The following is a 13,759-nucleotide window of genomic DNA, read 5'->3' as shown; positions in this document are numbered from 1 at the left end:
TAGATGCAGTAAAAATGGACAGGTAAAAAATTTCCAATCAAAATGGCAATTTAAGTATACCATTGTTACTATCTATTTATAAACTGGGATTCTAGATAAGATAATTGGCAGCTGGGCTGTGCTTGGAAATCCTGAGTTGTCTGATCATATCTGATGAAACATTTTCTTCAGCAGTAGGGCTGACTGGTTTGTTTGCTTACACTTGCCCACAAGAACCACATTGATTAATAACGACAAGCACATTCACTGGCAACATAGCTAAATAATTCTGAGTATGTTTGCCAGATAATGTACGTGTAAGTACACCTGGATTTGATTTCCCTATGTCCAGTTTCTATCTACACCCTATTAATGTTTGCATCTAAATTTGTGCTGCCTCCAAGCACATACCCCTCCGCACACTCCTTCCCCTCTTCTCACTCACATTTATATATCTGAGCTGCATTCCTGCGTCTGTCAGAGGAAAATTGAATGTTTTTCTTTGCTACTTAGAAGTTTAAGCTGCACCTTGCTTGGTAGGAAGTTCCCCTAACTTTTTACAAAACCGCAGTCAAAAAAGATATCTAATAGTGAATTGTTTTGAATGAAGTGCACCTTTCTCTAAGCTTCAGATTATACTGTCTGTTAATTATTATGTTCAGCATCTATTCTGTTTGTTTTATAGTATTCCCATTATGAGTTACAGTGGTCAGTAACAGAAATTAACTATGTACAGTAAGGGAAATTAAATTACTCTGACACTTGTCATAGAAAGATTGCTTATACTTCGCCAAGAAAGAGCCAAACTGACTTCAGGGCTTTCCTCCTAGTTTGGCAGTGCAGCACAGATGTACTCTGTACCAGAAGAGAATCTTCCAATCCCAATACATCGCAACTCTTTTTCTCTGCAGAAATAAAAATACAGCCCATATAAATAAGTACTTGTATGAGTATGTATCTTTCAACTTAGTAAACATACTGTCTTGCAAAAGACATGGCAGTGTGTGGAATACAAACCATTTTCTGTGAATATTGAAACTATAAATTCTTGGGCTGGATTGCATCATATTTTAAAAAGAGCCTAGAATGTTCTCCACTAGGGGAAAATCATGTTTACTTTACCATTCTGTGTGATGAATTATGAGAAGAGAAAGTGCTTTTTAATGAGATTAGATTGCTTGATGCAGTGAAAATTACTCTTTATTCACTTCCTGATCCTGTCTCACATTTCTGCCTTAGTTTCTGAAACCAGCTGTTTTATGTTCCAAACTGACAGGCTATATTAATAGTTTCTCAACAAGCTGCAATGCAGCATTTCACATACAGATATAGAAGATGACAATACCCATTTTCCACGCAGTGACTTTTAGGGTGCTAACTTGCCAGAAGATAGGTATTCTAGCATGATGTGTGTTAAATATTGATGATCTATATAGCAATTTATTATTTTTTTTGTCATACTAATGGATTGCATTCTGTAAGAAATGTATTTTAAGGGGAATTGAGGGAATAACCATGTCTCTGGGTGTTGATCACAGCTACAGCTTTTCCAGTCACATTGTTCTACTGCCAGAAATGCTGGCTAGGTCACATTTGTCCTTATTTTATTGCAGTCATCGCTGCTCTAAAGAAGTAAAGTTTTTGGTATTAATTTTCAGTGGCATCATGTTTTTGACTACAGAATCTCTCTCCTATAACTTTGGTAGAAATAAGCTGTTGAGACAGTTCTTTTTGCAATATAGACTGTGTTGTGAGGGCCAAGATGAAGGAAATCTGCAGCAGGAGCAGCACAAAGCAAATCAAAATATATTTTGTCTCAATTGATGCAGTGCAGGCTGTTATTTTGCAAGGGTGGAGTAATCAAGAGGAAAAAAAAAAAAAAACCCACCAACTGTGGTATCCTGCCTCTGCATGTAATGTGATTACCATCAAAGACTGAAATGGAAGCAGCTGAAAGAACAAATCCAAGACTATCTTGAGACACCATGGCAACTGGCCCCTTGCAGGGACAGCAAGAAGCAGGGCTTGGTCACTTCAGAAGTAAAATTGCTTTCAGTGACCTTCTGTTTGTTCTGTGCTCGCCCTATCATTTACAAACCTGATGGATATGAAGAAAATTGTAAAGTGTTTAGTGCATAATGAAATGGATACTGTAAGCCTGAGCTTTTAGACAACTAGAAAGAAAGAAAAGATTGTAGAAAATGCTTAAATATTTGGATACCACAGGTGAATTTATGCAGCAGGATAGAAATACTGTTTACATATTATCCTTGCAGTGTAATTACAAGAATGTAAGATCTTGGGAATCACAAGTATGTCTCTGTGCTTTAAAAACAGTGAATAATGATTGTGCTGTGGATGTATGAAATTTCAAAGTAATTTTATATGCTCATTTTGTTCACAGCAAGAATCTAAACAGCATTTTTGTGCAACCTTCTCCATTATGCCTAGAAAAGCTTTGTGGCAGAGGACGGTGCTTTTCAATAAAAACAAATTTCATATCTGGTGCAGTTAATATATACTGTACTGAAAAATGTCCCTGATGAGTTATACCCGCTTAAAATACTTCTAAAGAATAATACATGTTCTATTTCTTCTTGAAATTTACCCTGCAAAAATGTACTGCTTGGGCTACTGTGGCTCTTAAAGATACCTTTTCCTTTTCCTTTTCCTTTTCCTTTTCCTTTTCCTTTTCCTTTTCCTTTTCCTTTTCCTTTTTCCTTTTCCTTTTTCCTTTTCCTTTTCCTTTTCCTTTTCCTTTTCCTTTTCCTTTTCCTTTTCCTTTTCCTTTTCCTTTTCCTTTTCCTTTTCCTTTTCCTTTTCCTTTTCCTTTTCCTTTTCCTTTTCCTTTTCCTTTTCCTTTCTTTTCCTTTTCCCTTTCCTTTTCCTTTTTTCCTGTTAAAAGTAGTCTGTACTTAACATTTATAGACTCTTACAATTGTAAAGTAGGCTAAACTAGATCTGGAGATTTTTAAGGCTGTTAGTTGGAAAGAGTACTGTAAATCCTCATGTATTTTCAGGTGGACCATGGAGACGCACCATCGGAAGCTAACAGTGAACCTAGGCCAGCACCAGCAGAAAATGGAGTAAATCACACTGCCTCTCTTACACCGAAACCAGCAACTCAGGTTGTCCATAGCCAACCAACACCAGGTAAAAAAACAAACAAGCAAAACAAACTAAAAATCATCTTTTCAAAATAAATCTGGGTATTGATTTTTATGTACTTTACATTTCAAGAACAAAATTTTATGTGGTGTTTTCTTATTTTTGGGGGGGGAGGGGGGGGGGAGAGAACATGGTGGTCTTTGTTCGATGTTGTTTGCTTTGTTTTTATAAATTTTGAGGACAAATTCCCAGTCTGCTGTTAGTGCCAATCTTCTTCAAATATAGAAATATCTTCTGTTTAAGAGCTGCTTTTCTGGTATATATTCTGTATTGATTTATTTCCTATAATAAATGGAAGTTAAACCACAGTGTTTATAGTTTAATGACTGAAGGCTTCATAGCCTTGTTCAGTAGCTTCCTCCTCATAAATGAGACAAGTGTGGTAGTGGTCTCTGTGTTTCTTCTCTCAGATAATTAATAAATACTTGTATCAGTATATGTCCTATATCACATACCATAGTTTAATATGCATTCAGATGACACAGTTATGGCTGTTGTTTTAAAGAAGTTGGTATTAGTCATCTCTTTTACTTCTAGGTTTGGTGAAAGCACCTGCAAAGACAGAAGATCTTATTCAGAGTGTCCTCACAGGTATTAAATATACAGCTTATACTGTACAAATGATACACTTTTTACCAAGAGAAACATATTTTCTGTGAAATGGGCCATCTGGTTTAGACACTCCTTTGAATAGTTGTGACTGCAAGAACTCATAGAAAATGTACATACCATGTCTTCTTCCTCTGCTGTGGTGCTATTAAATGTTTGAGCACATGCTTCTTGCACTGTTCGGTTTTCTAAGAATTATTCCATTGTTGCATTCTCGTAGCCCCCCCCAGAAAACCAAAGTAGCAGTATTATCTGAAGAGAGGCTAACTTTGCACTGAATATTGTCAATAGTAGTGAACCCATTTTATCTCCACTAGACTTGCAATGGTCCCATCACTCCTACAACATTGAAATTACCCTGTTAAATGACGCAGAATGACCATGCTTTGCAACTGGGAGTCATCTCCTTCAGCTTGGAAACAGATTCTAGATTGCAGATCTCCTCTTTTTTTTTTTTTTTCTTTAATTATTTTTCCTATGTTTTCTTACACTTGATCTTTTGTGAAATCTAGAAAGGAATCTTCAGTCTGGCTTCTTCCCCTTCTTCACTTTTTTTCATTGCTGATTTGGAGTGAGCATGTGCAGGTTGTGATAGCAGACACTGAACTTGAGCTGTGATCTGGGTTCACAAAGCAGGACAGTGACAGCCCTGGATTGCATCTGCCTACTGACCTTTGCTGGATTGGCAGACAACTGGCCATCATGACAGAAGTGAAATCACTCCTAGAATTTCATGATGATATGAGGACAGATGCCCAAAGCCAGTGCTCAGGTCAAGGTAGAAGGGCAGGCAGAAGTGCAGTTTATGAAGGGAATTTATTGTGCTGTGTGACCCATCCAGAGAGAAGGCAGTCCTGAGGTGTTGGTGCAGTTCCTACAAAAAAGGATAGTGATCATATTTGTGTGAGATGGTATAATTACATGTCAGACTGATGGGAATCTTTTGCATCTGAAGGGGATGAGGGAAGAAAGCACATGGTTTTTATTTTGCTAGTCATGTTGGTACTTTAGGCTTTCAACTCGCTTCCTACTCTTAATTGAATTTGCCTAAGTATTTTCAATCAGGTTAGCTTCTTTTCAGAGAATTCTGCTTGGTTAGTTTCAGCTAGCACATTTCACTTGCCAGGAGTAATACAAACATTCTTTGTTTCATTTCAGCTGATGGTGTTCTCTGATTAAAATCAAATGTTATTAGAAAATTGAAGTTGCTTCTGTTATTGTCATTGTAGAAGTGGAAGCACAGACTATTGAAGAGCTAAAACAACAGAAGTCATTTGTTAAGCTTCAGAAGAAGCACTACAAAGAAATGAAGGACCTTGTTAAGAGGCACCACAAGAAAACCACTGATCTTATCAAAGAGCACACTGCAAAGTATAATGAAATCCAAAATGACTATCTGCGGCGAAGAGCAGTTTTAGAAAAAACAGCAAAAAGAGACAGCAAGAAAAGGTAAATGCAGTTTTCTCTCTTTTATGATAGATAATTAATATGGAGGTGACTCTAAAAGCATAGAAAAAATCAAGCCAGAGAATTTGTAGATAAAATCAAGTCAGAGGATTTGTAGATAAAATGATGTCAGATTCTTTGATATGAAAATCATCAGATAAAAAGCCCTCTCTGATATCCTGCTTCTCTGCCAAAAGTCAGATAAGTTGTTCACAATTTTAAAACTCTTTTCCTGTAAACAGGATCGTACAATATTTATCTTGGGACTTTTCTTAGATCTCTGCTATGGGTAAGGTGATTCAGCTCTACTGGCAACAGCAGCCAGTAGCTAGGTGTTGAATTTAATCACAGATGGTGACATTGATCTTCCCCTACATACTGGTATAGTTCAGGAATCAGAACACAGTGTGAAAGAACTGAAATCTAACTGGATAATGTATTTTATGTTCCTAATCAGATCAACTGTGGCATGTTTTATCACAGCACCCCATCATCTCCCATCCTGACCTGCTTTAGGAGGAATATCAGTTCAGTACTGATTGAAATCAGCATCAATACTGAAACTTCTGCTCCACACTTTATAATGTAGCTTTATAAAGTAGCTCTTTCTTTCCAGCAAGGAGAAAGTTTTGCAGTCAGCACACAATTTTGCTGATACTGAGCAACACATTTTCTTCAGGCAAGCACAGTGTGCTGCCAGGTGGTGGAGCAAGATCCAAGTGTATTCTGAAGTTCTGAATGGCGAGCATTGTCTCCACATTAGAACCTTGGAAAAAAAATTATGCTACAACAAAAGGGATCAGCCCTATAGTTAGGTAAAAGAAATACTTAATAGTTACTAGCATTTGTGGTTTAAATGGTGATTGATTCTGACCATTTGGGAATATCTTAATGATTGCTTTGCTTTACCAGTGCATGCACACTCCTTCTGTTCTCTCTCTCTTTCTCAGTCTCTCATTGCCATGTGTCTTTGGGTGTATTGATATCAATTGATATTATTTGCTTAGATAATAAAGGAGAGTCATATTTGTATTATCAGTTTGAAATGTTGGAACTCAATAATCTTTCCACAATTTTTCTCTTATTCACATGATAAGGGACTATGTGTTGCAAAAGATCATTCTTAGCTCCTGGCAAAACAAAAGCACGTGTAGGTACCACCTATGTCTAATACTGCTAAAACTGAATGGCAGTCAGATAAGGATACCATCCTAAATTTTTCTTTCTCACAAGTGCATATTTCTCAGTGTAACACAATCTATTTTTTAAAGTAATTAAAAGAAAAAAAGCCCTATAACTTTTGCATAGAATTGAAATAGCTGCAGTTCTTAAGCACAAAGACATTGAACAAGCATTAAAAAAAAATTACTTGATGCTTTTGGTAGGGTCTGTTGAAGAAAAATGTGCAGATATGCTCTGGCTACTGCTGCTGTACTCTTAATTGTAAGTGACTATGATTCAGTCCATAACTTGTCCCTAGGAAGGAGCCACTCATTTAGAGACTGGCTGCCAACTGCAAACACAGTGATATTTATTTGCTGTATTTTCCATCATCAATTTGTGTGACAGATAGTGGCAGACAAAATTATATCATGTTGCTTTTTTTCTTTGGTGTACTCTATTCAACTTTATGCAGAAAAACAAACTGAATAAATAGAATGACTCATCTGTCTTTGACTAGAAAGGATTTTTTTTTTTATTTTGTTATGATCTGATCATAAATCATTCATGGTATCAGGCAGTGAAGTACTGCAGTCTGCTATGTGGAGCTGTCATAGTAATTTCAGAGATGTGTAGTTTTATGTGCAGATACAGAAATATCTGAAGTTTAAAAAATCTGATGTTGAATTTTTAAAGAGCAGGAGTGTGTATTGAAGGCTTTTCAGATTTGCAAGTATATATTGTCCCAAGCAGAAGACTTTTTATAGAATACTGTCTCCCAAGGAATAAGGTAGTTTTTACTGTTTTAAATCATAACTCTAGCTGTTTACCTTCTACTGCAAAGTACAAAGCACTACTTCTTAGGAACTCCTGTGCCAGATTTCTATACAAATATGTTGCCTCTGATCAGAAGCAGTCAGTTCTTCATGCCACCGCCTAAAATTGGGCCTAGATTCAGTAAAGCCAATGTCTGTGGGACAGTTGAACTATTTACTGAACACAGATATGAGTACTATGCTGGTGCAGTTCCGAAGTTTCTATTTCATAATTATGTCCCTTAAAAGACAGTATTATAGCCAGCATTTAGAGACTAGCCCCATTTCTTTTTCCCAAAAATACAAGAGAAATGTCAACTTGAAAACAACAACAGCATTATTTGCTGATTAACATTCATCTGTGTTGTCTTCTGCATCTGTGTGTGAATTATCCTCACCTACCACACTGATAACTCTTAATCTCTTAGTAGAATATTCAAATAACAATACAAGAAATAGAAATAGGCTACCTTGGTCTGTATCTTCAGAATGATGGAAGCAGCTTCACATTGTTTCAGTTAAAGTTAGGCTAAGTGACAGTAACTGCAAACTTGAACCTGGAAGAGGAGACAAGCAGCCGGCGCAGCAAGTTTCTGCATTGTAATCTTGCAAATGTCTGAGCAGCAAACTCATTTTTCTCAGTCAGCCCTCTCTGTTCAAAGTTCAGCTGTTTTGTCCATCTCATGCACTGTTCCTGAGGTTTCCCAGGCAACTGATTTAACACCTGAGGACAGCAGTAAACGCAGCAGCCAAGCAGAGACACAACATCATCATATTTTTTTAAGAGTGTTTTCCTTGGGTTTAGTTTACTGCTGGCCTGAGAACGATACTGTTTCTGCTGTTTATTTTTGCCTTGAGCAATTTAGTGTCATCATGTCTCCTTTCACCATTACATCTATACTTCTGCCTTGAGAAAAAAAACAACAGCCTAGTTCTTAGTGTTTGCTTTTTAGCTTTTCCCTTATGTTTTTTCTTCGCTCCTGTGTGTTGCCTTTCTGAGGTTTATTCCCCACTGGGATGTTAAGTTTCCTTCTGAAGTCAGGAGTCCATAGAGTACTTTCTTCTGTGTGTGCTATGCATGGCATTTCCTGAAGGGGGGAGAAAATACTAAATAAAGGAATGCTCCTAACCATTTTAAGCTTTTTTGTAAATGCAGATGTAAATTATGCTTTTAAATTTATTGCTAAGCATATGCAAGGATGACTGTCTTCAAAATACTTAACATTCACTATTTTTTACTGAGGACTGTGAACCTTTGAAATTCAAGTTAGGTGCCTGGAAGTGGGTAAACAAGTTCTGTGGGCAAATGTTTATATGGGAAATCTTGGCAGTTGTATTTATAGCTCATTTATACTAAGCCTGATTCACCCCACCATGGCAGGTTTGTAATACAAGGTTTAAAAGCAATACAAATCCCATTAGTAACAACACTGTTTTTTCCTAAGAGATTAAATTAGTGGATTTACCACAACTAAAATCATCATCTTGCTCTGCATGTGATGCCCAGAAACTTATTCATGAACTACATGTTACCAGGTGAAAAACAAGTTTTAGATGTGGGGCAGAACAGGCATAGTGGCTTAAAGCCAGTGTGTATGTGTGTCTTCGTAGGTCTGAAACGGGCAGTCCAGACCATGGTTCATCAACTATCGAGCAAGAATTGGCTGCCCTTGACTCTGAAATGACCCAGAAGCTAGTCGAGCTGAAGGAAAAGCAACAGCAGCAGCTGCTAAACCTCCGACAGGAGCAGTATTACAGTGAAAAGTACCAGAAGCGGGAGCACATTAAGCTGGTACGTTTGTTACAGCCTCTGCTTTTCTTTAGTGGTCTCTGGGTTAGTAATGAAACCACTGTGATGTAAGAATGGAGTGTGGCTTACTCTTGCTTGGAGTCCATTTCAGAGCTTGATTTCCTTGTGATCCACTGCAACTCCAAGGAGTTGTTGTGTCACTTTGTCACCAACACCTCTAATGTACTTGGACAGCCTTGGATAAAAAGCAGAAAGGCAACAGGTTTATTATTACTACCGTGGAACTGAGTGCTTACCTCTAGTTACATAAGCCTCAATTTATTGCAGCTTTTGGATGATGTTCTCATTTTGTTCTGCCACTTTTTTTTCTTCGGTATACAACACTGAAGAAGGCAGGATTAGCTGGAAAATAAATAGAAACACCATAAAATAAATAAATGAAAATAGTTTCAAATGTTCTCCAGGGCACAGAGTTATGCCAAGGAGCGTTCCTACTGCAGATGAATGCTTCAAGGGGATACAGGACATAATCTGTATATGGTGAAAAAATCGTTTTCATGCATCAGTCTCAGCTGGCTTGTGTTTTTACAGCTGGAGTTTGGCTGACAACTACAGCAAGATCATAGCCCTCTCACTGCTATAGAAGAGCCTGGACAGATGGCAGCTAATGCTGATGGATGTTCTCAGGCAAAAGAGAACATTTTTAAAGAGTGTTGTGAGAGCATAAACTGTTTCTCAGCTCTGGACAATCCTATCTCACACTTTTTTTTTTAATATACAATGTTTTGCCTCTTTGCTGTTGCGTGATTTGTCTGCTCTGTCCTGCCATCCAAAAAGCAGGTCATAGGAGTGATGTGCCTGGCAGTTGCTCAGCAAGGCCTTCTCACAAATCCATTCCCGTGGATCATAGCTTAGAGCTGACACTCCCAAGTGGTGCTCTGTTTATCATCATTTGCATGTGAGCCATGTTACCCAGCAGGAGCAGCTCCAGTGTGGATGCACAGAAATGGTTACCTGTGCTGCAGAGAAAGAGTTCTCATTCAAGTAATAATTGTTGGCTGAATCACAGAGATTTTACTTTTTATTAAAAACAACAACAACAACAACAACAACAACAAAACATTTTGAACGTACATAATTGGGCTGATACTGTAAGTTAAGTAATTTCTCATTCCAAAATGGGAAATGGCAGTTCCCAAAGCCAAGTCCCATTTTCTACATAATCCAGTTAAGAAGTATCATGATAAATTCATTTTTTAACACACAGTATTCAGATGGTTTTTACCTCAGAGCTCTGCTGGGATTATTATTTGTTGCATATAAAATCTGCCTTGCAGATGAGAGATTCTTTCTGATTTATTTTAGAGCAGAGCCTGTTCTCAGTATCTTTCTTCTTTTATCTAAGGAAAGAAGAGCTGAATGAGACCAGATAGACATTACTATGCATATCCTGATTCATCTGGTTCATGTGATTTACCACAGACTTTTGAGGAAACTTAGATGCATATATGATGTTTAGCTGAAAATGCGTGTTTCTCTTTGTTGGAATTCTTTTTTTAGCTTATTCAGAAGTTGACTGATGTAGCAGAGGAATGTCAGAACAGCCAGCTAAAGAAACTGAAAGAAACGTGTGAAAAGTAAGGTGCTATTCCCCTTATAATTGATGACATCTCTTTATGGTTTTCATTTAGATTCATTTTGAAACTAATTTTATTTTTTATGCTTTAGAGAAAAGAAAGAATTGAAGAAAAAAATGGACAAGAAGAGGCAGGAGAAGATCACAGAAGCAAAATCCAAGGATAAAAATCAAATGGAAGAGTAAGTGTATTCCTACATTCATATCCTTACACATTTTGGGGGGATGCAAAATTTTTCACAACTGGAAAAGTCAAAGAAAAGTCTTAAGCCTAAATCCAAGCGAGCTTTTAGTCAGACTGCAGTGCCTCACCAAAGCAGTGGAGTCCGCCTTACTTCCACTGATGATAATTCAATTTCCTGGGACAAATCTAATCTTCTATTGTACCAACATTGAGAGCCTGTGTGAGCTGCAGAAGTGCTGATGTGTGGTACAGGGACATGCCTTTGAGTGGCTTGATGGAGTCAAGATGCTTTTAATCCAAATACTTTTCCTCTCAGTATGATTATAAATACCTACCAACCTCAGTTCTCGAAGGGATTGATTTTACTTTAACTATCTTTTATTTAATTTTTATTTTAATTTATTTTATATTTAATTTATCTTTTCTTCTTAACCATCTTAAAGCTGCTATCTAAGAGAAATAGCAGTAATACACTGGAAGGTTTGCTCTCTTTGTGGTAAATTCCCCTCAGATGCAGTGCTACTGACTCTCCCCCAGTGGCAGTTTTTGCAGTGGGCAGTTAATTCCGGTGAAAGAGCTGAGCTCTGAGGGTGTGGTTTCTGTGAACCACCAGACATTATGCAAGTTGGTTATATTCTTCCCAAGGGCATGATATCTAGGTTTGTTTGTCCTAACTAATTTGTTTTGGCAAGCTGCACAAAAAAAGGGACATTTTAATCCTTGCCTGTTTGCTGGGATATTCTTTGTTACTAGTCTTTATTTTAGTGACACTTAAGAGGAGTTAAAATTTTACCGAATCTTCGAGTTTGGAAAAGACCTCCAAGATCCTCTAGTCCAACCATCCACCTACCACCAATATTTCCCCACAAAACCATGTCCCTAAATGAGATAACAGAATGAGAACAATTGATTTTGAAAAAAAAAAAAAAAGGGAGAAATAATATGGTTAGAGCTGATAAAATAGCATGTGTTCATGTAAGAAAAATGTGGTTAGTTGTTACAAAAATATTATAGCAGTGAAATCGATTGCAATAGGAAATTATTTGCTAGATGAGAGGTTAATGAGACACTGGTGAGAAAGGCTCAGAAACAGATGCGTGAAAATTCATTTCTGTTTGCCTTTTCATTTTTTCCTCCTCTGTCCCAAGAACTTTCATTCTCCAGGCTTTTCAGAGAGCCCTTGGGAGAGGTAAGATGGGAGCAACATGGGAAACTTGGCTTTCCTCTGCCAAGTGACGCCATTTGTCCTCACTTTTGCAGTTGGACAGGGAGTAGTGAGACCTTCTGGTGAATCCTGGCTGAGTCACCCGTGCTGGACTGTTGCTTCATTAAAATTCTTATGAAAATTTTAAGGAAAAAAAATACAGAGTGGAAACATTGTGTTAATTGTTCTTAATTATTTTTTCTAATTCTGCACATGACCAGGGGTTGTGTAACTACCTTGAACCATCAGATTTTAATGCCACCAGAATAGATTGCAATTCACTATTAAGCAATTAAGTTTTAGAGCACTGTCCTGAATCTGATGAAATATCCACAAAATGTTATTTTATGTGCATGTATCCTTTTGAGGGATCTTGTCTTTACCAAAAGTTACCTAATAGCTGTCTCACTGAGTCACTTTTAAATAATTCTTTCAAGTTCAGCTTTTTGTAGTTTACAGGGCAAAGTCTTTCATCAGCAGTAGCATCTACACACTGACAGTTTATTGCACTGCTATACAAAGTGTCACAGTGTGGCAGTGAGCATCTGCGTGCACTTCCCTAGGCTGACAATTGGGCCTTAACAAATGCTGCCATCACCTTGAAGATATGCTACTGCCCTATGGGAAAAAGCTATCAGGAAAGAGCAGTGGTGTTGCTGCAGTATGTCATGGGGAAATCGAAGCCTGTTGCAAAACAAAGCACAGCAAGGAAAAGACAAAATGTTAAATGGACAGACCCATACATTCAAAACATTGCCTTACTCATTTTGAAGGAAGCTGGCGGCATTAAAATGTATTGATGTGATCTTATGGACTAATGTAACTTTTTGATTACTTTTTCCAGAGAGAAGACTGAAATGATTCGATCATATATCCAGGAGGTGGTGCAATACATAAAAAGGGTATGTCAGGCTGTATGTTTATTTTTCATTTTGGGGGCAAAATGTCACCTTTCATGTTTTAGGTTCTATTTTACACTACAAATTCCAAGCTTCTATGTAAACACTCCACTAGTACAGATTTTTAACAGATGCAGTGTAGATTTCTATTGACATTCCACTCAAAGAAAAACTATAATTTTAGACATATCTTTGTACGTTTTAGTATTTAGGGTAGGAGGTAGTAATGAGGACATATTTTAATAAAGTTGTAGTTCTTTTATTTGATCTGGTGTTTATTCATGGGAAATATACTCCGTGGTTTCTTTCAGATACTGAGAACTGTCTTAATTATGAGGCTTTTTTAATTGGCCTGCTTTTTCGTGAATGTAAAGTTAATTGTAGAGTATATTTTCAGCTCAAATATACTTGTACAGTTACTGAAATATGCAGAGCATTCTGAGAGCTCTGTGAATCGAAGTTGCAGAATTTCATTACAGATGTTAGTATTTCTGTAGCTACACGTGCTTTACACTGGGCTGACAGTACGAACAGCAGTGCTTTGATGTGGGAAGTTGTTATGAAACTTATGCTGCTATTGAATATTCTCTTAATTTTATTTCAGAGAGAGTTAAATTCAAAAGCTGGCCCATTTTTGCTTACAGAAGCTTTGATTCAGGAAACAACATAAAGAATTAGCGAGTGAAGTATGCTTAATTCCTATTGCATTAGGCATATACTTGAGCACTGTATTAGATAGGGCCCAGAATTTGTCAGCGTGTTCATTTAGGGCTCTAGGACTTTTCTTCTGGGAGCAGGATTCATCTCTCACAGCTCACGGGATAAAAGCTGAAGCAAAATAATACGAACTACTGCTAGAGAAGTGATGGGAAGAAAAGGGTATGCAGTATCTGAAATGATTCTCTGCT

The 13,759-nt window shown here is 37.3% G+C and overlaps 2 protein-coding genes across 9 annotated transcripts in view; one reads left to right on the top strand and one right to left on the bottom strand.

Annotated features, from left to right (window-relative positions):
* PLCB1 (phospholipase C beta 1) overlaps positions 1–13,759 on the top strand; it is a 376,089-nt gene that overhangs the window by 300,545 nt on the left and 61,785 nt on the right. For all 7 annotated transcript variants that reach the window (XM_090134858.1, XM_031597889.2, XM_090134862.1 and 4 more), the window contains 7 exons: positions 3,000–3,132; positions 3,685–3,738; positions 4,986–5,205; positions 8,790–8,970; positions 10,489–10,565; positions 10,657–10,746; positions 12,797–12,854. In XM_090134858.1, the coding sequence (XP_089990984.1) occupies positions 3,000–3,132; positions 3,685–3,738; positions 4,986–5,205; positions 8,790–8,970; positions 10,489–10,565; positions 10,657–10,746; positions 12,797–12,854 (813 nt within the window). The remainder of the gene's footprint in view (positions 1–2,999; positions 3,133–3,684; positions 3,739–4,985; positions 5,206–8,789; positions 8,971–10,488; positions 10,566–10,656; positions 10,747–12,796; positions 12,855–13,759) is intronic.
* Positions 4,470–13,759, bottom strand: part of LOC116231893 (uncharacterized) — a 112,286-nt gene continuing 102,996 nt past the window's right edge. For both annotated transcript variants that reach the window (XR_016463963.1, XR_016463964.1), the window contains 3 exons: positions 9,225–9,330; positions 7,649–8,266; positions 4,470–4,630 (listed from right to left, as the gene is read on the bottom strand). The gene's annotated coding sequence lies outside the window, so the exon portion shown is untranslated. The remainder of the gene's footprint in view (positions 4,631–7,648; positions 8,267–9,224; positions 9,331–13,759) is intronic.

The sequence above is a fragment of the Phasianus colchicus genome, chromosome 2 (assembly GCF_987193195.1).
Source record: "Phasianus colchicus chromosome 2, bPhaCol1.hap1.1, whole genome shotgun sequence".
NCBI lineage: Eukaryota > Metazoa > Chordata > Aves > Galliformes > Phasianidae > Phasianus > Phasianus colchicus.
This window is presented reverse-complemented; position numbering and strand designations above follow the sequence as displayed.